Source organism: Euprymna scolopes, chromosome 16, assembly GCF_053919585.1.
Source record: "Euprymna scolopes isolate OS-2025 chromosome 16, ASM5391958v1, whole genome shotgun sequence".
Taxonomy (NCBI): domain Eukaryota; kingdom Metazoa; phylum Mollusca; class Cephalopoda; order Sepiida; family Sepiolidae; genus Euprymna; species Euprymna scolopes.
In genome coordinates this window covers 52,478,166-52,500,285 of record NC_136497.1, presented here as the reverse complement: position 1 = coordinate 52,500,285, position 22,120 = coordinate 52,478,166, and the positions used below count along the sequence as shown (strand labels likewise).

The following is a 22,120-nucleotide window of genomic DNA, read 5'->3' as shown; positions in this document are numbered from 1 at the left end:
GTAATTCGCAATTGTATTTTTCGGTCGTCCACATTGAGAATATCACTTTTACAATTAACTTTTCCAAGTAATCTAACCACTGTGCCATGGGTCCTTGTAGACTTGTTTTGAGGTGTATGCTGAGCAAAAGAAGAAAAAAAAAAAAAAAAAAAAAAAAAAAGTCAATTTTTTTAAACTTTGACCACTATTATGACCCCTTTAAATTTATTGTTTAGGGCTCTTAAGTTAGTTCCATATTCAAGGAATCTATATCTGAAATTTCACGTGTTTAGTCCCAAAATTGTAGGAGGAGTTTGGTAGAGTTCTCAAAGGTCAAATCGTTGAACTTTTTACCCCTTAATCGTCAAATTTCTGTCCGAAAACCAATCACATCGATTTTCCCAAATCTCGGTACCCTGTATATCAAATTTCGAATCTGTAGGCTTAAAATTGACAGAGTTATTGCGTAGGGAAATGTACCCAGACACGTTCACTTTTATATATGTATATATACATAGATTTCAGAAATATTTAACTAGTTGTGACATGATAATCAGGTAGATAACATTGCTTATTATTGAAATTGACAAAAACAAAAGTAGTTATCAGCTTTTGTTTTTTTCAGCTGTCAGATTTCACTACAATAATGAAGAACCTTTTAACAAGACATGCATAAGAGATTCTTTTATTTTTAATAAATTTTGACCTTAAAAAAAATCACAAAAGAAAAGGAATTTACAACTACTTTTTTAATGTAACAATGTTTATAAAATGCAACAACTATTAAGACATGAGTCAACTATTAAGATGTATTTCGTTTCATGTATCCGTATGTAGAATTTTGCATTTACTAAGTGACATCACCTTTTAGGCGACCATGTTATCAATGTTTCTAAATTCAACCTACGATTGTCAAGATTGCCAATGTATGTTAATATATCATCATAAGTTTTGTACCATTTAAAAGAAAAAGTTTGCAATAAACTAGTAATAATTTTTTTTTTTTAATTTCAGCATACAAAAATAACGAAAATGTAAGACTAAGATCATGTTTACATTATCGACACCTTAAAACAATGTTCCTATGTAGTGATGATTTCAAAGGCATAAACACATGAGTTTAATAAATCTAGCAAAAATCAAGTAATAGTGATATTTTCATGAAATTTTCCATACTTATTCATTTGTAAATTGACTTATACTTTAAAAGAAGATTTCATTAAATATACGAGGAAAAATAATTTTTTTGTAGGTGCCCCTCTTCTACATTTCATTTTACAAAAAATTCAACAGAATTCATTCAGGTTGAGCAAAATTCCTGCAAAATGGATATGTTTGAAGTATCTGAGTGGTTTTCACTACAACATTAGAGTAATAATCTGATAAGTCGCCTTACTGAACAGGTATTTTTGGTCAGAGCTGGTATTCTTATGCATGAGGATTACAGTGAATCTTTTGACATGTTTGTCAAAATGCTCTATCAATCAGTAGTTATGACTTAACCAGCTAATCAGATTCTTGTGAGGAGGATTGATTTGTGAAAGTGATATTCTCCCGAAGGTTGAAGGTTCAATTTTCAGTGTGGATGATTGAAAAATACAATGGCAAATTACTTAGAACCTCTATCCAATCATGGCTGATGGAACAAGAGTATGCTACCCCCGCGAACTAAATAAAGTGTTCTGTTTGAAATTCCGTCCAAGTTCCAGAGTTCGACAAGATACACCTGAAGAAGGCTGGACGTTACATTGATCAAAATGTTATGAAAATGGCACTCAAGATGAAAACAGTAGTCCAATGAATCCAAATACAAATAACCAATGCTTATCTCAAAAACTCAGAAACGTGAGACACAAATTTTCTAAATTTCACTTTCATCTGATTGTATTAAGAGACGAAACATGGGTTTCAGTTCCACATTAAATCCCGGGCAATACCAGGTGTTCTTGCTAGTATTTAATAACTGTTATGAGAGAGTATATTCCTTATAAAAATTGTTATGACATTTTACTTTATTATCAAAATATTTACTTTTTAATAATAACATACGTAATAAAATAATTAATATACATACTATCATAATTAATAACATAATTATTAATTTTGTAATAAAATAAATGTTATAATAATGAACATAATTAATAATAAATAATGAAATTAAATGAAAAATATATGTTCTTTTCAATTAATTTTAAGAACAATCTAGAATAACCAGAAAATTATGTATAAAAAGACACACTGCTTGCAATTAAGTCAGTTTTCATTAACAGTTGTTAACCTGTGAGCTAGCAACTTGTTTGAATACCAGTAGTCTTTCTATAACAATCATTTGACACTTACTATCCATTATCCCTGAGAGGATAAATTATTATTTAGAAAGCCATTTTTAACATGAGGAAGGGAGAGTATTTTCTAACTGTTTTATACTTTCATCTAACAATTTAATAAAAAAAGATATAGTAAAACTTGAAAATACTATTTTAAAAATAGCACAGTACACGATATATAAGCACCGGGAGCTCTAAAGTAAAGGGGTAGGATTTTTGCTGCTAAATAAATGGGTTTGTCAGGAGTATGTATGTCAAAAGAATACAAGTGCAAGGAGTTGATCAGAGCACATTCTATTGTAAAACAGGCATAAGAATGCAACATTGCAGTGATGGGACAGAGGTTGGAACCTTTTTTTTTGATAGTGCGGGACCTATTGGATTTGAGACTGTTTTGGGCCTTGTCTAAGACGGTAAGGATTGGGGGAGTGATATACTAGCAAAAATAATAAAATCATCATGTACAGTCCACAGATGTACTATAATTTATCAAATTTGCATGTATATCTGGTGCAATTTTGGCAAAATTCAAGAGTAAGTTTTTTGGTTTTTTTTAAGTTAGTGCAGTTTACAATTTAAAATTGTTCCCCAATAAAATAATTGTTGTGGTGGCACACATTCATTTGCATATGTGGATAGTAATTACACATAAATAGGAAGACTCAGTTAGTCTGAGTGTGTGTTCACCAGAAGCCACCGAAGGCCGCCGAGCAGATATGTTTCTCCAGCAAAGACTCTTATTTGACACCATTATGTAAATATCCTGTAAATATACCTTTTCCTAATACACTTCTTATTTGATCTACCTTTGTTTGTTGAGTCGTCATTTGTATTGCTTTCTACGTTACTTGTTTCAACCTGCAAACTTAACAATAATGAACCTGATACTTTTAGTGAAAAATATAAATATGAAATAAAAAATTTTTAAATGAAAAATTATTGAAAACCAAATTTGTTAGTTGAATTTTGAAAAGCAAAAAAATAAAAACAAATAGAAAGAAAAGAAAACAAAGTCTCAGAACCACATCTGACAGTTTATTTTTTGTTTGGATAATAAGAATAAAAATGTGACATTTTAACTTGGTTAGTTATATATTACAGTGTTTTCCAGCTCAAATATACAGATTAAAAAAAAGAAGAAAAAAAATTCAAACAAGCATGTAAATTTACTTGTGTGCCAGCACGCAAAGTAAGTTGCTTACAGAATGAGGTGCAAATACTAAAAGGGAAGTTTGTTGTATATGAAGCACAATGACTGACACACGCTTACACAACTGATTCAGTGAAAAGAACAGAATTCTTTCAGACTTCAACTGCAAAACATAATTGCATAGACAAAGTAATAAAAAATGGTTTATGTAAACTTATGGGAATTCTAAAAATGCCGCTCTGCATTATTTCTGAACAACTTATGTCTACATAAAATCTTTGTATATATTTTTTCTTTTGACAAAAAAATATGGTTAATAAAAGAATTATGAGCGATGTTTGTCTGATAATTTAAAGATTTTCAAGATGGACGCTTCTTGTTTAGTGTCTGATAGTTACATTATTGGTATATTTGTGAATATTTTTAGGTGCTTATTTATAATTAAACTTATTTTTAAAAAACTGAATCGCAGAAAAATCTTTATGATGTGCATACCTAGGTGTATCAGAATTTTGGGGGAATTTTTGATACCCCTAACATGAAACTGAATAAAACACTTGTAATTTCTCTTTTAAAAGTGGGTTGTTTATTTTATTTATGGATTATACTTCCAAAATAAACTATTAAAGTTGTATAAAAAGTAATAGAAATATTATTTTTTTATTTTTTAAAAAACAGTAATGAAATCAATTGAATTTTATGAGCTAAGTATTTTTTAAATTTTTAAACTTTAAAAATCTATCAAAATTTTTCTATTGATTCAATTTTTACGATATTTTCAGGATCAATGTGAAATATTATGCTCTTTCCAATAAACTGAATATAATATTTTACACAAACGTTTTTTTAAATTTACGCCCCCCCATTTTGAAATGTCTATTAAAAAGTAAATAATTAATTCACTCACCAAAGTTTTATATATCACAAATTGAAGATAAAAGATCAATAAATAATATATTCAAATTTAAAACAAAAAAGTAGTGTTTTTTTTTTTTTTTTTTTTTTTTTTTTTAGAAATTTACCTGTAAAGTCCAAAGTTTAAAATTTTTTTTTTTTCAAAACCACGTTTTTTTTTATTTATTTATTTATTTTTTTAAATGAAACCTTGGTCCTTGCTCCTTTAATTGAAAAAAAAAAAAATAGGGTTTGAATTACATTTTTCGAGTAGTTATAAGCTTGGATAGACAGAGGGTTGAATTATTCAATATATTTCATGCATTCGTAAGGTTAGTTTCTGACAGACCTAGTACATACCTGTCACAGAATAAAGATGTCATATTTCAAAAATTATGTAAATTAATCAAGTATTTTTTTTTTTAACTAAGAAAAATTTTTTATGATTTTAGTGGGTGTAGCCATTACAAGGTTGATTTTGATAGTTCGAATTCAGTTGTCTCCCCTTTTATTCAAACATGGCGGATCAAAACCTAACATTGATTTGTCATAAAATGTGATTTTCTTAATAAAAAAAACCCAAACTATTTGGTCAATTTACAGTATTTTTGGACTATAAATCTTCGTTCCATAACAGGTACATAGATCAAAGTTTATTAAAACGATTTTTCTCTATATTTGTTTTCAAAATAGGTTTAATTTTGGATATGCATTTTTTTTTATTTTAGGGATACAAAACAGATAATATATATTAATCCTAGTCTAAAGTTCTTTTTTAATGTATGAAAAGAATTTTAAACATTTATTCTTTGTGTAATTTTTTTGTGTTTAGTGTAAAATATTCTTTTAACTTTTTTTATAATACAAGAATATATTCAAGAACAGTTACAGAATGCATCTGTCAGCTGCTGAACAAGAAACATCCATCTTGAAAATCTTCAACGTAACAAACATCAATTATAATTATTCTTTATTAAATTATATTACACATTTTCTGTCAAAAATAAAACAAAAACATAAAAAAAAATTAAATATAATGAAAGAGTGCATTTTTTTTTTTTAGAATTTTCAAAGTTACTTAAAAAGTATAATTTAACAATGACTGAAAATGACATGAATCATTCTGTGTGGTGGCAGACAACTAGAAATAAAAAAAGTTTTTAAATCTTTTTTTTTCTTTTTCAAAAAGATCTTATTTTTTTCACCACCAAATGAATGTTATTTGCTAGCTGAAAAATCCTTTTTTTTTTAGTCTCCATCAGCTAAACTACTTGTATACAAACATTTACTCTACAGTTTGTGACAATAAGAAAAATTTAGAATTAAAATTTGAAAACAATTTTTTTCAATTAAAAATAATGTTTTTTAATGTTAATTGGACATTCTTCTGTTATTTGGATGTACTCAATTTAGAGTTAAGAAAAAAAAAATTGTTTTTTCCTTGAATTTTAAAATCCACACAGGAATTTAAAAAAATACTTTTAATGAGAAGTTTAATCCAAACCAAAAGTAAATTTCATAATTGGCATCTTTATCTTTATTTCTGTAATAAAAATATTTTTGCGTGTTGATTAAAATAAAAGTTAGTATTCTATAAAATACACAAACAAAAAATCGTTATAAAACAATGCATAAAAAGTTATGCGTGAAATTCACACGATAAAAAACTCTTTGAATAAACAGCAATATTTAATAGAAATAACAGATTCTTAATAGGAAAGAATTACAATCTATCTCAAAGGTATTTTCTGTTTAATGGCATATCAACCCTTTTTTAAGATATCTAATGCTGAAACACATTACCCGTTATAAACAACTCATTGAACACAGGAGGAGAGGGTGTAGGTTCATACCTTTTCCAATGGTATGAGTATATACATGACCGCAATAGATCCATTATGATTTGAATCTCGGGATGGTATTAACATCCTTTCCACTGCAGGAAGGTGTGACACAATGATGGAAGGACAAAAAGACCAATGCACTAGAGGTGATGCATTCAGGCTTAAAAATAAAACAAAAAAAAAATGTATGCCTGAACAACCCTTTCAGCATTCTCCTATAGGGGCACTCCAGACAATAAACCAACCTCTTCTCAAAGGAAGAAGGGAAAGCTTGAGAAGGTGAACCTCCTAAGACTGAGTATAACAATACCTCCACCTGACAGAGCAAGGCAACTGGTGCCACAAAGGTTTGTCCTGTTGGATTGATTGTCAGAGAGGTATCTTTGGCTGGTATAAAGTGCCAAAAGATTTTAATTCAGCATAGCTGATTTCATTGTCTGCAACAACATCTATTAGCCAAGTACAACACCTCTCTCAACATTAAAAATCTGATTCCTAGCTTAAAAATAAAATGTTGATGCTAGTAATTTAAATGCTTATAAAGTTATACTGTGTTTGTTATCATAAAATTAGGTGCCAAGTTATTTATACTGTAAAATGGAGTACTGTTGCCACATCTGGGGAGGAGTTGCTAGGAGCACCCTTTCCTACCTTGACAGGGTTCAAAACTGGCTTTGAAACTTAGCAGGTGATGCCCTTTTCTCCTTCCTGCAACCTCTTTCTCACAAGAGACATTGTGAGTTATTTTCATGGCAAGTGCTCGACTCTGCTTCAATCTATGGTTCCCGCCTTGCTAAACTTTCACAACAAGTGCTCATCTAACTACAACCACTGTCAATAATTTCCCCCACTCTCTATCTGCTTCTTTCTTAGAACTACTCACTTATGAAACTCTGTACCATGGGCCTGCTTTACAACTGACTACAACATGGTCATCATCATGTTCAGTGTAAACAAGTTCTCATTGAATGGTCCCCTTAAATAATTTAATTCTACCCAATTTCCACCACATCAATAACTACACTGTTGTTTCACTAACCACCTTACACTTATTAACCCTTATCCTCGAGTGTCCTTTAGGCCTTGATAAGTGATAACTCTTGTAAAAAAATATTACTTAAACTAGCTGTACCTACCCGGCATTGCCTGGGACTCTTTTTACTTATACTTTTCTCTTGCTTTTCTTTTTTACGAAATCATTATTGTTTTAAAAATTGAACCAAATTGTTAGAAAACTAACTAAACTTGTTAAAGTAACAGTGTTTTAATTTTGATAAAATTATTAGATGCAAATAATTTCTAAAATTTGCAATCTTTTGATTTGTGAAGATTTGCTAAGAATTTTAAAACAAGAAATAACTCGCTATTAAACAGTTTGAATGATTCCAAATTCCTTTCTAATTTCTAAAAGGTCACAAAGTAATAATTTTTTTTTTAAACTAGAAACACAAAGTTGCATTCTGGTGGATTTAATTTTGTAACTAATTTTTTTTAAATGAGTTTTTCTTTAAATTTTCGTTTTATTTTATACTATTATATATTGATTTCAACAAATATTTGATTAATAGTAAAAATATAGATTTAATATTTTAATTAGATTTTTCATTCGACTTTCTAATTGGACACATGAGAATTATGGTTTGTCATAAAACATTAGGAAATATCTTTTAGAAATGATAATTTTATAAAATTTAAAGGAAAGTTATGTTTTCCAATATATAATTTCAACCCTCCCTCCTTTGCAAAATATTTTTCAGTAAAATTTCAATGATTTTTTTTTTGTTTCCCAAAAATGTCTTTGATAAAATAACTCATTAAAAAAAATCACAATGACAGGATTCACAGTTGTTTCTAGAGGTAGAGTTGCTGTTTTCATCTAAATCTATTTTTGTTGCCTTCTGCTATGTTTTAGACTAACAAAGATAGTGGCCAAAATGAGTCCCAAATCTCTTCATAGCAACATTAACTGAAACGTTTTTTTGCTGAACATAGCAAGCAATAAGAGGAATTTTAAAATTTATCCTCCCATTTCATAACAGAATAACTCTTAAAAAACTGAAACACTCATACATAAAAACTTCTCTCATGAATCAATGTCCCTGCTAAGCGATTTGACCACACACTGACCAATCAGCTTGCAGACCATATTGATTCCATCTGTCCCCTGAGGAACTTCTTCAGCCTCTTTGAGAAGCAGTAGAGTAAACCAAGGAGTCATCTAAGAAAGCCATCTCTCCTCTATCTTTCCTGTCCTTGTCCACTGAACATTCCAGCATTGACCATCTTTGAAGATAACCGTTGGCCGATCTTCAACAGCACAAAGAATATCCGACTCTTCATCTTCCTCACTTTTGCTGATGTTTTAAAGGAGGTCTTGTTTTTCCTTCTGTGCTACGTTTTTGTTTACTATTAATATGCAGAAATTGCATCTCGCACCTCTAAAACAGCACCTCTCCATTAAAAGAGTAAGGCTGAAATATTTTCATCCATTTTTGATGATAACAATGAGGAGACAATATTTTTACTTGTCCATATTGAACATACTCCTCAGATCTTTTTGGAAACAGATTTGAGCCGATAATTGTAAGTCACACTTTGAAAATATCCAATTATTATTCACTGGATTGAATATTCAGAATTAATAGAATTATCTAGAATCCCGTTCTGTGCTTGTCCAGAATTACCCCCATATGACAGATCAAAAATAAAGAAAAATATGTATGATGGACGTACCCATGATGAAAAGAAATATCATACACTAAAAATAACATAAATTGATCAAGTAGTTTTATTTTTAAATAAAATCAAATTTTTTGAGCAATGATCTCCTGACATCTTGAAAATAGTCTGAAGAAACAAGGGAGATAACTCCAAATAAAGATTTTAGAAAATTTTTAATTGCTTGGGGGGGGGCGAGTTGGAAAAACTCAAATTCGCTTAAAAGTGATTTTTTTTTATAAAAATAAAACTACTTGATTACTTTATGTAATTTTTTTTGTGTACAATATTTTTTTCCGCCATTGGTTTGTACATCATATAGATTTTTCTTTTCTTTTTATTTTCAGATGGAGGGAATTCTTGCCAAGTGCCCGCATTCAAATATTAAGTTTTCAAACACCCAATTAATAGAATGTAAATATCAGTCATAAACACTCCACAAAGATTATTTTTTACCCGAAAATCATTTGTATATTCCAAAACTAAGACTTAAGCAGATTATTCTAAACTTGTACTTATATGATAGAAATAGGTAAATAATATTCAATCATCATACACTCATATAACAATGATAAATAACTAAAAAGGAGCTTATCTTAACATTTACTGAAGTTTCTCAGTAGATCCAAATTGAAAAGCAAATTCTTATGGTATTTTTATGATTTGTTATGCCAGCATGAGACATTTGCTTTCTGATCATAAATGAATTGCACATCTGAGAAAAACTGAAAAATGTACTGCTCAAAACAATAAAAATGCAACAGTGCAAATAACAGTCATCATGCAAATAATGGTAAAATAAAATATCTAAAATTTTCAGTAGAAAGTTATTGCCATTAAGTGGAAGGTAGAAAAATTTGAACAAAAAGTATCTATTTACGAAAAAATTAGAAAGCACATTGAAATCTCATAAATAGAAATGTCATCACAACCATAATAATCAGTTCTGTTTTTTTTTGTTTTTTTTCACTTGTGTAGAAAATATTGCTATTTATCAAAGAACCATGCACAATTTTTGTTTCTAAAATCGAAAGGAAGTAATTAATTCAACATTATTGAAAAACTGCATCAAATCAATTCAAACAATCTGAATATAATATCTCAAAAATCATTTCATTTTTAAAATAGTTAAATTTTTTCATTATCAGAAAAAAACATCTTCTGAATTCCAAATTCCAACCAATTTAAAAGTAATTGTGGTACAAATACACTTTTACCCAAACAAACAACTTCCTGCTTTAAAAGTAGCCCGCACTAAATTGAAGACAAAATAAGTTTTTGGCAGTATTATCTATTGGATACGTGTTTGTGAAGTTTAATTATTTTGGGACAAATGCAATTTTTTTTTATGCTTATTACATTTATCATATGTAAAAAATATTAATATGTTTGAACAATGTTAAATAAACATTTATTAATTTTCTTTTCCATTTATTTTAATTTAGTATATTTATAAAAATGTTATTTTCAGTATTATTTCTGTAAATAAACAGTTTATAAAAAAAGTTTCTATAAATAAACATAATTCAATGAAAATAATCAGTTTTCAGATATCCTTAAATGTTAAACTACATTTTCGTTGAAGGTCTTCAGATTAGACTACACCATATAGTGTGTGCAACTTTTAAAGTAGGAAAACATTTGTCTAGATAAATATGCACTTTTACCATGCGTTCCTTTTTTTTTTTTTTTTACTTACAAATATAAGCAATTTGCAATTAACAATAACATTAGTAAATGTATAAAAAAGATAAAAAATCTATAACTACTAAAACATTTTTGTGAGATTTAGAAATACTCTATGCAAATACATTTTTAAAAAAATATCATTAAAATTTTTTCTGTTATATTTGCTGTTTTTTTATTTCAAATTCACCTTCAAAGAAATAGTTTTGCATTTTTATACTAAATATTAAGACAAAATCTGTTTTAAAGGTAGGATATTTGATAAAAATGTGTAACAAACAATTACAACAGAACTCACATGTAAGGCAGTTCTAAAATCTTGCTTTAGAAAAACCGTAAAAAATTTAATTCTTCATTTATAACAAATGATACACTTTAAAATGATCAAATAAAAAAATATGATTAAATAATTCCTATAAGAAAAAGTATATGCATTTATAGTAGTATAGTTTTGAAAAAAAATTTAAATAATTGGAAACATTTTGAAAATGTTTTATTGTAGACTAAATGTTTAACCTCTTCCCTTTCACATTTCTTTTTTAATTACCAGTCTAAAACAAGGCAGGGTTTGTTTTTCATTTGATATTTGATTAAGTAGATTGGAGATTATTTTTTGTTTTTTATAAAATTATCAACATTTTCGAAGTTATGAGTTTGAAATTGATTCTATTATTATCCTGATTACTTTCAGTATAGGCGCACACATAAACTAGATGAATGGACCAACCAACGACGTGCCAAGTACTTCTTTGGTGAATTCACCCAGGACTATATAAATAAGGAAATTGTAGACTGACTAAAGAGAAGATCGTTCCACTATGATCAGAAGAGGATTATAATGGCTGCCCAAGATCAAAGTTTGATGACCAATGCAGATAAGTGGTCAATAACAAAAAGTATACAGTATAGTATGGGCAACTTTTAAAGTAGGAAGTCATTTATCTAGATAAATATGCACTTTTACCATGTGTTGCTTTTTTTTTTTACTTACAAATATAAACAATTTGCAATTAACAATAACATGTATAAATGACGTGTAAATGTATAAAAAGGTTCTGCCACACAGAAGTAGAGAATGTGAGCCACATGACATCCAACTGTAAGGTTCTGCTGGGGAATGGCTACTATACGACATGGCACAATGGAGTGTATAAATATCTTCACTGGATGAATATTGAAGTTGAATATTGAATGCAGCAGCAAGTCCTGAGAACATATACCAGAAAGAACAGTTGGAAATAATTTATACATTATCCACTATGACTATGCAATTCATACAGCTTGAAAACGAGGCTATTAAATCTCACATAGTGACATGGGATGAGAAGGAGAAAGAAGCAACCTTAGAAGAAGGTTATGTCCCCAACAATGCTGAATTAACAGAGCTGAGAGGAAAAGATAACAAAATACCAGGGTCTTATTTATAACATAAAAAGAAACTGGAATCTTAGGAAGATCTCCATCATTCCAGTAATTATAGGAGCAACTGGACTCATAAAAAAAGAATTTCAAAAACTATTTGGCAGATATACCCGGTGAACTAAGTACAAAAGAGATTCAAACAATTGCACTTAAAGAGATGGTTAGAATCCTAATAAGATCTGTCAGTTTGAATATATGAGATAGCAGATGAATTTGAAAAATAGTAACACTAAAATTGCTAAAAAAAAAAATTATTTTAATTAGCGACTGGTATTTGAAAATGAACATAAGAAAAAGCAGAACAAAATTATTACACTTGAAAAATTAAAAGTTCACAAGAAGTTATTAGTAAATGAAATGTCTTGAGCTAGTAAGTTTATTTGGGATCGTAAAAAAGAATGTTTGAATGTTTATCTCATGAGTACTCAGGATAATCAGGAAAGAGGTTAAATAAATCAAGTTGTTAAATCTTGTGATGCATTGGAAAGTATTCTAATTTTTCTAAAAAAATAAATTTTGTTCATATGTGCGGGGAAGGTAAATCTTATCCATGATGTACATGATATAGTGTAATCTCAAAGTTTCCACTTTCAACTTAAATCAATCATGTTGCATTTCTTAAATTTTATATATTTGATAAAAGTCAAAAACAGAATATGTCCTACTAAACTGCAAAAATAAACGTTTGATGAAGAAAAATAAGAAATGATCTAATTAACTTATTTGTTAATTGTACAGAAATGTTTTTCAAACAATATAGTTTTCATCACTATATTTATGATTTTTAAATGGAAAGAAGGGGAAATAATTTCTGTTTAACAAGTTCAGCGGGTGATAACAAGGCACATACTTTATTAAAATAAGTCTAAAATACACTTTGAATCAACTACTCTCTCACTACTACAAAATATTTTAATAAAAGTTATCTAACCAACTCATAACTAGATTGTCTACAAATGATATTCTAAAAAAAAAAAAAAAAATCACAAAATCAGTTAAATAGTTACCATTGAATGAGGATAAAACATGTTTTTGTTTGCTTCTCAAAAAAAAAAAAAAAAAAAAATTAAAATTGTTCAAGTTAAAAAAAAGATTAATAAATAATTGAATTAAAAAAAATTTCTTTTGACCAATCAGCAGATACAATCCATAAATATTATCAGTCCATATCTGCAATGTTAGCTGTTTGAAATACTTTTAAATGTGAGTACTCTTAGCCTTTCTAGTGTCCCACAAGTAATGAATGAAGGCACAACACGTAGACACAAACACACATATTGAAATGTAGAAAATAAAAATCTTATCTGAAAGAATTTATGGCTAACACTTTCAGAGTGGAACCTTTTAGCTTTAGCCAGGTATACTAATAGTTTCCACATAGGATCTACGAGCACAAAGGACGAATGCCAACAGAACACTGACCAGGGGGAAGAGTTCCAACTAGTGTTGAGCTGGCAGACAAATTAAAATGCAGGACGTCTTCCCTTTTAAGAGCTCAAAATATTGACTGGCAGAAAACAACCAAACAAACAAAAACATTTTGGCATTTATTTCAAAGTTGTGGAATCGAAAGTATAAGCTCAGAATCCTAGCATTGTTAAGAGTTTGATTGCTTTCAAAATTTTTGACTCCATAACCCTGGTTTATATGCTTGGTTTGGGAATGCATACTTTGTAGAATTGTTTTATCAATGTGACAGGCATTTCCATGTTTGCATCAGCATCTCCCATATATGTGGTGTATCAGACATCGTCTTTTTGAATGACGGAGACAGGCAGCCTTGTTGAAAGTGGTCAACAGTTTGTCCTGCCTTTCACTTCTGCTAAAATATCTTACAAACCATGTTGCAATAAAGGAAGTAAATGATTAGTTGTTTTTTCTTGCGTCTCTTTTGAGCAAACTTATTAGTAAGATGTGTATGAACAAAAAGTAATTAGCAGTGTCTTTCTTTATCTCTCTCTCTCTCTCTATATATATATATATATTTATATACATTGTTGGCAAAAAAAAAAAAAAAAAAAAATGAAACTTTTTTGGAAGGCATATTATTAAGGAGCTGGAAATGACAGGTTTGTGAACTAGGAAATTATCAAGCTGCATAAAAACAGTTTTTGTTTAATTTTTTTTTTTTTTTTTTTTTTTTAATAAATAATTACTAAGAAAGTGATTAGCATATAGACATAGTAGCAAATTGATCAAAGAAATAATATTTTGATTGACTATTGAATAGATTTTTTTATAACCTTTTATAACATGTAAAAATATGTACAAGCTGAAAGATGTAGTTTCTGTTTCTTTAAAAATGTTATGTCTTGTACCAAACCAGACAAAATCATTTAAATTGTTGTTTTATTTTTATATTTTGACATAATTGTTTTGCATGTTTTTAAAATTTTTTCCAAATTGCCATCTTTTAAAATACTGCATATTCATAAGAAAGAATAAAATATACAAGAAATAATTATTTACTATTTCAGTGAAAATATATTATTTTAGTGATTGACTGGTGATTATCATAAAGACTCATTAGAATGTTAAGATGGGACGCTTGAAATTCTTGAATGTAGACATTTTAAAAGATTTATTAGTTTTATTCTTACTTGGATTCATTAATTTATCTTATTTAAATGACAACTCCATGCGTAAATTTGGCATCCCACTTATCAGGACACATCAAAGAAACACATTTAGCACATCACCATACATCCATATATGACATCAACTAAATATAGCACACAATTTCAAGTGCGAACAAAAGATAAACACATTAATTTAGTTTTAGAACCTTTTTCCACTCCCACCCCACCTCCCAAAAATCTTTTTTAAATAATCTACGATTTGTCATGTTTTCCACTTTGTATTTGGTACTTGAAATGCAAAAATTATTGTAACCCTTTGTTTAAATATACCTACTTGCCTGATATAGCGCTTATTACCATTTCTCTAAGTAGATTATTTTACTTTTTTTAGGCCTATAATTTTGATTTGCTGTGTAATCTTTTGATATCTTCACTTTAGCATTGATTTTGTATTTAAATAGTATTTATAATTGCCTGATATAGCCCATGTAAGAATTTTTCTAAATTTATTATATTTGCCTCTTTTATAGCATATAACCCTGATGTGCTGCATAATATTTTGGTTTCCTCACTTTTAGTTGATTTTTGGTTACTTTTAATTGTTTTTTGTTTTGATTTCTTGGAACATGTAAATGAACTTATACTAACATTACCCTACATTTGGGCCAAGATCAAAATGCAGTATCTGTTCTGATACAACACTTTAATTTTTTGTTCTCAGTTGGTGGAGGATATATCCTTCACGCCCAAGGCAATTAAAAATTTTTGTTCCTTCCTCCACATTAAAAACGACCTTGGTGTTTAACTCTGCCCTCGTGGGGAGGCAAAGTAAATAGGAACATTATCCTACATTTAATACTTACATACACACATATATATGAAAAAGACAAAAGAAAAAACAAATTAAAATTAATCATCATGAAAAAGACAAAAGAAAAAAATTAAAATTAATCATCATCTTCCCATATTTAATTTGTTTTTCCTTGCATCTTGTCCACAATATTTCATTTTATGATACATCATGTTTATATATATATATATATATATATATATATATATATATCCATCCCAATTTTCTAAACATATCTGTAGCAGGTTAACCACTTCAAATTCAGACAGAAGATTTACTAATAGAATAAAAATGAATAAAAAAGAAAACAAAACAAAAATGTAATAATTTAATTCTGACCTTAAAATGACCCAAAGTTAAATTAATTTCTTTTAGCAATCCTAAAAAGTGGCGATGCCAAAAGTACATGTGGTCCATTGTCTCGTTCATCATCTTTTTATGCCAAAAGTTCTTTCATGAATTTTGATGAGGTTTGGCTTTTAGAAAATAAAAATTGAAGTATAAAATTATTCAATCCATTTAAATAATCCCGTTTTAATTTTTTAATTTCTAAAAAAAAAGATTTTTTTTTTTACCTTAAATATCTGAATATTTCAAATTGAAAAGAATATTAAACTATTACTTCATTATTTAGCCAAGGTATACAAATATACAGAATGTAGACTTTTTATATATATATATATAAAAAAAATTTTACTCATTACCCCCATGTTGTTGAGGAAAAAATAGAATTGAGATTCTATTTTTTTATGGCATTACACATCAACATTCAAGGAATATCTAAAAAAATTTTTTTTTTTAAACTTCAGTCTTGGAGAAAGGGTGACTTCATTTATATATAAATATAACATGAAATGATTACTGACCAAAATGTTATTGATCACCTAGTTATTGACTGTATAAGCAGAATGGATAACCTTTTTATTTTATTTCTATCCTCGACCCCAAATCCTGTTTTTTCTTTTCAGCTGAAAAATAACATAGGATTTTAAAAGAAAAATATGCCCTTCAATAACTCCAAACCTTAGTTCAGGTTGGCAATGTAAAAAAAGTTTTAAAAAATTTCCAAAATTTGTGGCAATACAAAAGAAAAAAATATATACTAATAGTTCTGAAATATTCTTTTTAATTAAGAAATGGCAGCCATTTTAGAAAAAAAAAAAGGTTACTCATTCTGTCCTATGCTGTATAATTAAGCACTGGGTGATCAGTTTACATTTATGAACCCCCACCATAAAAACTAACATCTTTTATCTATGTTTTGTTTTCATTAAATTTTTCCAATTATTCCCAGGATGTTTACATGTAATCAGATGCACAAAACTACAGAATCTCATTTGTATTTTTCTCTTGATAGTGTTGGGACAGAATAACATTTTACTTCCATCACCAAATTTTTTTATAATGTTCCAATTTTCATCAAAAGTAAAACTTCAGCAATTTTTCAAGCGTTCTCGTTAAAACTGTAAGAACTGTGTGTGTGAGGGGGGGGGGGGGAATGCACTACCGTGAAAGAGTTATTGTGAAAATATTCAAATAATTAAGTTGAGGGAAAATGAAGCATACAAAATCCGGATTACAAAAATTGTAATTATATTAAAAAAGATGCTTATTAAAAGATGAGAATTGTTATCATTCAGTTCTAATTTGCCACTAAACAGAAGTGCTACTGTTTAAAAAGTTATAAAGTTATACAAGAATCTGAATGCATTCTTTCATTTTTCATTATTAATGGTGATCAATCACATCACGATGACACGGTTAGAGTAACTTTCCCTTGCGCGTTCTTCAAAATAGAAACTGCTTCATCGTGTGTGACACCATCCAAGCTTGTCCCGTTAACTGCATTTATGCGATCTCCACGTTTAAGTTGGCCATCAACTGCAGCTGCTCCCTTGCTACAGACTGTCTTCACATAGATCGGAAGATCACCATGGGGGCTGCCATGACCACCAACAATAGAAAATCCAAGTCCTTCAGGTCCACGTTCCAAAACTATCAACTTCACAGTTAGATCATCTAAACTGAAAAATAAAATTAAAATAGCAGAGGAATTTTTTTTTTTTTTTAAATCAGTAGACTGTGATTATAGACAAAACTAGGAAACATTTCAATTATTATTTATATAAAAAATATTTAAAAAATTTTTTAATTTAATTTAGAACAAAATCTTTAACAGAAAATACATTTCTCCTTTTCAATCAATAATTTGTATTTTAATAAAAAAAAAATTCAAATAAAATTAAATCTTCATATTTATTTTCAAAAACTAATTATTTCTATAATATTTAGATTACTTTGAATGTTATTCTCATAATATTTCAGCTAATACCATCACTAACCTTTTTATTAAACTCTGGTATATAATAGTGTTGAGATGATTAATCGTCATTAGGAATTAAAAAAAAAAATTTAAAAAAAAAAAAAAAAAAAAGAACTTTTGGATTATTGAAATCAGTATGAAAAATTTTTTTTTGCCTATTTTCCGATGCCAAAAACGATTCTATTAATTATTGTTCTTTTTTGTTTAAAATTTAATTTTCCATTGCTTGTACTAATGAAAAAAAAAAAATTTATTGATTTTAAACTATCAGTAAAACTAAAATCTATAGATCACTTATTTTTTTTTATGCTTGTGAAAATATATGCACATATTGATTTTTATAGTAATCCGAAAATAGAAAACAACAGCTCTCTAGTTAAATATTTAAAGGTTTTAAAAGAATTTGAATCAGTAATTGTATCAGAACCTGGAATTTAGAACTGAATCGATAAGTGTATCAGTAATCAGGGAAAATATTGGAATCGTCCCCTCACTCGTATGTATAGAAAATTTTGAACTGAACTTTGATCCACCGTCATCACTCAGATGATTGCTTTTCAAAAGAATTAAGTTTTTTCATTCTGGGTTAACTTTGCCATTTTGCATGGCAATGAAACATGGGATCAAATGCTTCTGATCTGCAATAGCTTTGATGTAATGATCATGCCATGATCAAATAGATATGGGATGGAATTTTCCAGTTTGTCAAGCTATTTTTAGAATCTCTGCAATAAATTTTCTAAAGTGGACCAATCAAGCTAATGTCTTCATAAATAGCGAGTACTGATCATACAAGAGTATAACATGCACGAGGGAAGACCAGATGTACATAAATCTACGATAATGGCAGAATTGTTAGAAAATGACCTCTAAATCATAGTGGAAGGGGGCCACAAATGGATGGTAACATTCAATGCTTGTAAGACTAAGATGCTCTCGTTTAACAATTACAAGAAGCCTCTCCAACCACCAATATACATAACAAGTAACACCCTACCTGAGAATTCTTCCATCAAACTCCCCAGCCTAACATTTACAGGTAATATGAACTGGAATAAATACATTGAGAACATTGCAAAGCCTGCAGCAAAGATGGTGGGTTCCCTCTATTGAGCTAGAAGACTACTCACACCTGAAAGTATCTTGTACAAGGCCACCATTCACCCATGCATGGAATATTGTTGCCACATCTGATCTGGTGCATCTACCACTAGCCCCCCCCCTCTATGGATAAGGTCTAAAAAAGAGTTTTCAGTTTAATAGGTCCGACTTTGTCAACTAAGCTCCAAACCCTGTCCCATCGCTGTGCCTGTTTTACAAATATTTTAATGGAATGTGCTCTGATGAACTCGTTTCACTTGTGCCCCTTGATGTACATATCCTCAACAAACCTGCTTAGCAACAAAATCTCACCCTTTCATTGTTGAGGTCCCTAAATGCCAGAAAGCTTTCTCCTCTAACAGTTTCTTCCCTCCAACAGCTATACTTTGAAATTCCCTTCCTGCTACCTGCTTGCCTGACTGTACTGATATGCAGAAGTTTAAATGTAATGTAAACCAACATCTTGTTAATCTTTCCTAGGCATAGTCTTAAATAGTAACCCCTTACATCCAAGTGGCGATATGCCCTGTTAGGTGTGAACGTGAGTAAAAAAAAAAAAAAAAAGTGCGGGTGCAAACTGGAGGAAAGTATCCTTTCAACCATGCTGCATCAGAAGCTTGGTTTTAGTGGGATTCTGGATGCTTTATAATCTCTGCATTGCAGATGGTTCAGCCATATACAGCGTGTCTCCTGTTGCATGACATCCATAACACACCTGAACATCACCGACATTAATGAGAGCATTGTAGACCCAAGAAGATCTGCCTTACGTATGTAAAACATGATGTGATTGGATGCAACCTGACTGATGTCAATCCTTTGGATTGTACAGAGAGCCAATGTGAGAATTGTTTGGTGCTGGCCACTATAGAATAAGAGATATTCAAAGCACTTTAAATACCAAAAACAGATGAAGACCATGAAAAACGAAAATGTGTGGGAGAGATGAATGTTCATTTGTCAAAATTTTTTCTATAAATAAAACAATACTTACTGATGACTTTCCAAAAGTTCTTCAATTGCTTCATCAGTAAAAGATGGAGCCTCACTTGGGGGATGTGATGGAGATTGACCATTTACACTGACTTTTCTTTCTTCTCCTAAAAATAATGTAAAGAGATTTATTATCATTTCAAAGAAACAACTCTTACAAATGTGCTTTTTATTTAAATACAGTGAGGCAGAAACAAATATTTATACGCTTGAAAAATTGTATCTTTATGCACGTAAAAGTTTAAACAAAGACAAATTTAGATATATTTTATTTATAAAAGATATATACTATTAGTTCACAAGACTCATGTTTTTTAACGCTAACCTGTTTGATTTTGTCCGATTTCTACGTTTATTCATTTGTAAAATAATATGTGAAATATGCCACCAGGTCATCCATGATAATGCTACTAGTAAGATGTAAACCAGTACCACCTGTCTATGATCGGGTTGTCACTGGCACCTCTCATCAAGCTAGCTTGATGAGGAGGGTGGCTAGACACCCAGCAGGACTAAAAACAAAACCTATTTAAGGGTGGATGTGCACCAAGTGTTAACGGCCATCTAGCAAACTTCTCCAGGTATGGGTTAAATACCCTCGCCAACCCGCAAGCCAAGTGTGGCAAGTATGGCAAAATCTCAGGATTATAGAATACAAGAATAAAAAATGGCCCTCAGCCGCTAGCAGTTCTCGAGCCACTGTTTCCAGCAGCAAACGGCACAGCAACGGAACAGAGGGTGCTAAAAATCTCTAGGTTTGAACAGGTTGTCATTGGAAATTGAACATTGGAACGCACAACACAAGGTCACTGTCTACTGACATTAGAGTAACTGGATTAGAGGATGAACTACAGAAGATCAAATTTGATGTTATAGGTGTGTGTGTGAAACCAGACGCACGAGTGAATGATGTTTCATCCTTAACAACAGCGGACACCACTTATACTATAAGGGTGGGAACACTTCCTGCAATGGGATCGGTTTTGTGGTCAACAAAAATATTGCAGGAAACATCATAAACTCCAGTGGTGTTTCAGACAGAGTGGTACAGCTCACCATCAGGATCAACAAGGGATACCTCATTAATGTCATCCAGGTTTACCTTCCAACGACAGGCCATATTGATGAAGAGGTGGAGATGGTCTATGAAGATGTCGATAAACTTCTTTTTACCAGCAAAACCAGTCACACCATCCTTATGGGGGATTTTAATGCCAAGGTTGGAATAGGAAATACATTTGAATCAAATACTGGTCCATATGGTTATGGAACAAGGAACAGCAGAGGTGACACCCTTGTTAACTTTGCAGAACACCACAAGTTAAAGATCATGAACATGTTCTTCGAGAAAAAAACAAACAGACGCTGGACTTGGATATCCCCTAATCGCACGACAAAGAATGAAATTCCTTACCAACAGGCCACACACCGTGACTGATGTTTCTGCCATAAACAGGTTAAACACAGGGAGTGACCACCGAATGATCAGAATGTCTCTTACTATAGACACCAAGCTACAGAGGACAAAGTTCATCAAACACAAGAAACCAAACACCCAGGGTCTAGCAGACAAGTCATCACAGTTCCGGCTGCTGCGATCCAACAGATTTGAGGTGCTAGCAACATCAGAAGATCCAAACACTAACTACAACAAAGTGATATCAGAGATCAGCCGGGCCGCACTGGAAACAATACAAACCACAGAAACCAGACAATTACAAAATAGTTGAGAGAGAAACGACAACAGATGAAAAGAAGTCGTACAAATATACAGCACATCGAGTACATTGAAATATGCAAGACTGAGACGCAGAATCGCAAAAGAAATTTCAAATTTCAATCAACAACAAATACTACAAACCCTTGAAGTAAACAAAGGCATTAAGTTTAGAAAAAAAAAAAAAAGGCAGCGTCTCGGCAGAAACAACATCACCTATCTCAAAGAAGATGGTACTCTCATCCATGACTTAGACAGAATTGTTTCAAGGTGCAAAGAGTTATAGACTAACCTCTATGCCACCAACTCTTCATGCACTGAACAAATCTGAGGAACTTCATTCACCCATTCTTCCAGTGAGAGCAGCTATTAAGCGACTGAAGTCATGCAAGACTGCAGCAGAGGATGGTGTTTTTTTCCTTATATTTTTTTTTTTTTTACATAGGCATCACCACTTATCAAGGCCAAAAGGCCACTCGAGGATAAGGGTTAAAGAGTGTACAGTAGAAATTGGACAATATAGTAATTGTTAGTAAT

At 30.2% G+C, this 22,120-nt stretch overlaps 1 protein-coding gene across 3 annotated transcripts in view; it reads right to left on the bottom strand.

The window, feature by feature from the left end:
- Nucleotides 1–3,319: 3,319 nt before the first annotated feature.
- Nucleotides 3,320–22,120, bottom strand: part of LOC145295954 (multiple PDZ domain protein-like) — a 548,951-nt gene continuing 530,150 nt past the window's right edge. For all 3 annotated transcript variants that reach the window (XM_080141856.1, XM_080141857.1, XM_080141858.1), the window contains 2 exons: nt 19,868–19,973; nt 3,320–17,473 (listed from right to left, as the gene is read on the bottom strand). In XM_080141856.1, coding sequence (XP_079997982.1) covers nt 17,197–17,473; nt 19,868–19,973 — 383 coding nt within the window. In that variant the 3' untranslated portion in view covers nt 3,320–17,196. The remainder of the gene's footprint in view (nt 17,474–19,867; nt 19,974–22,120) is intronic.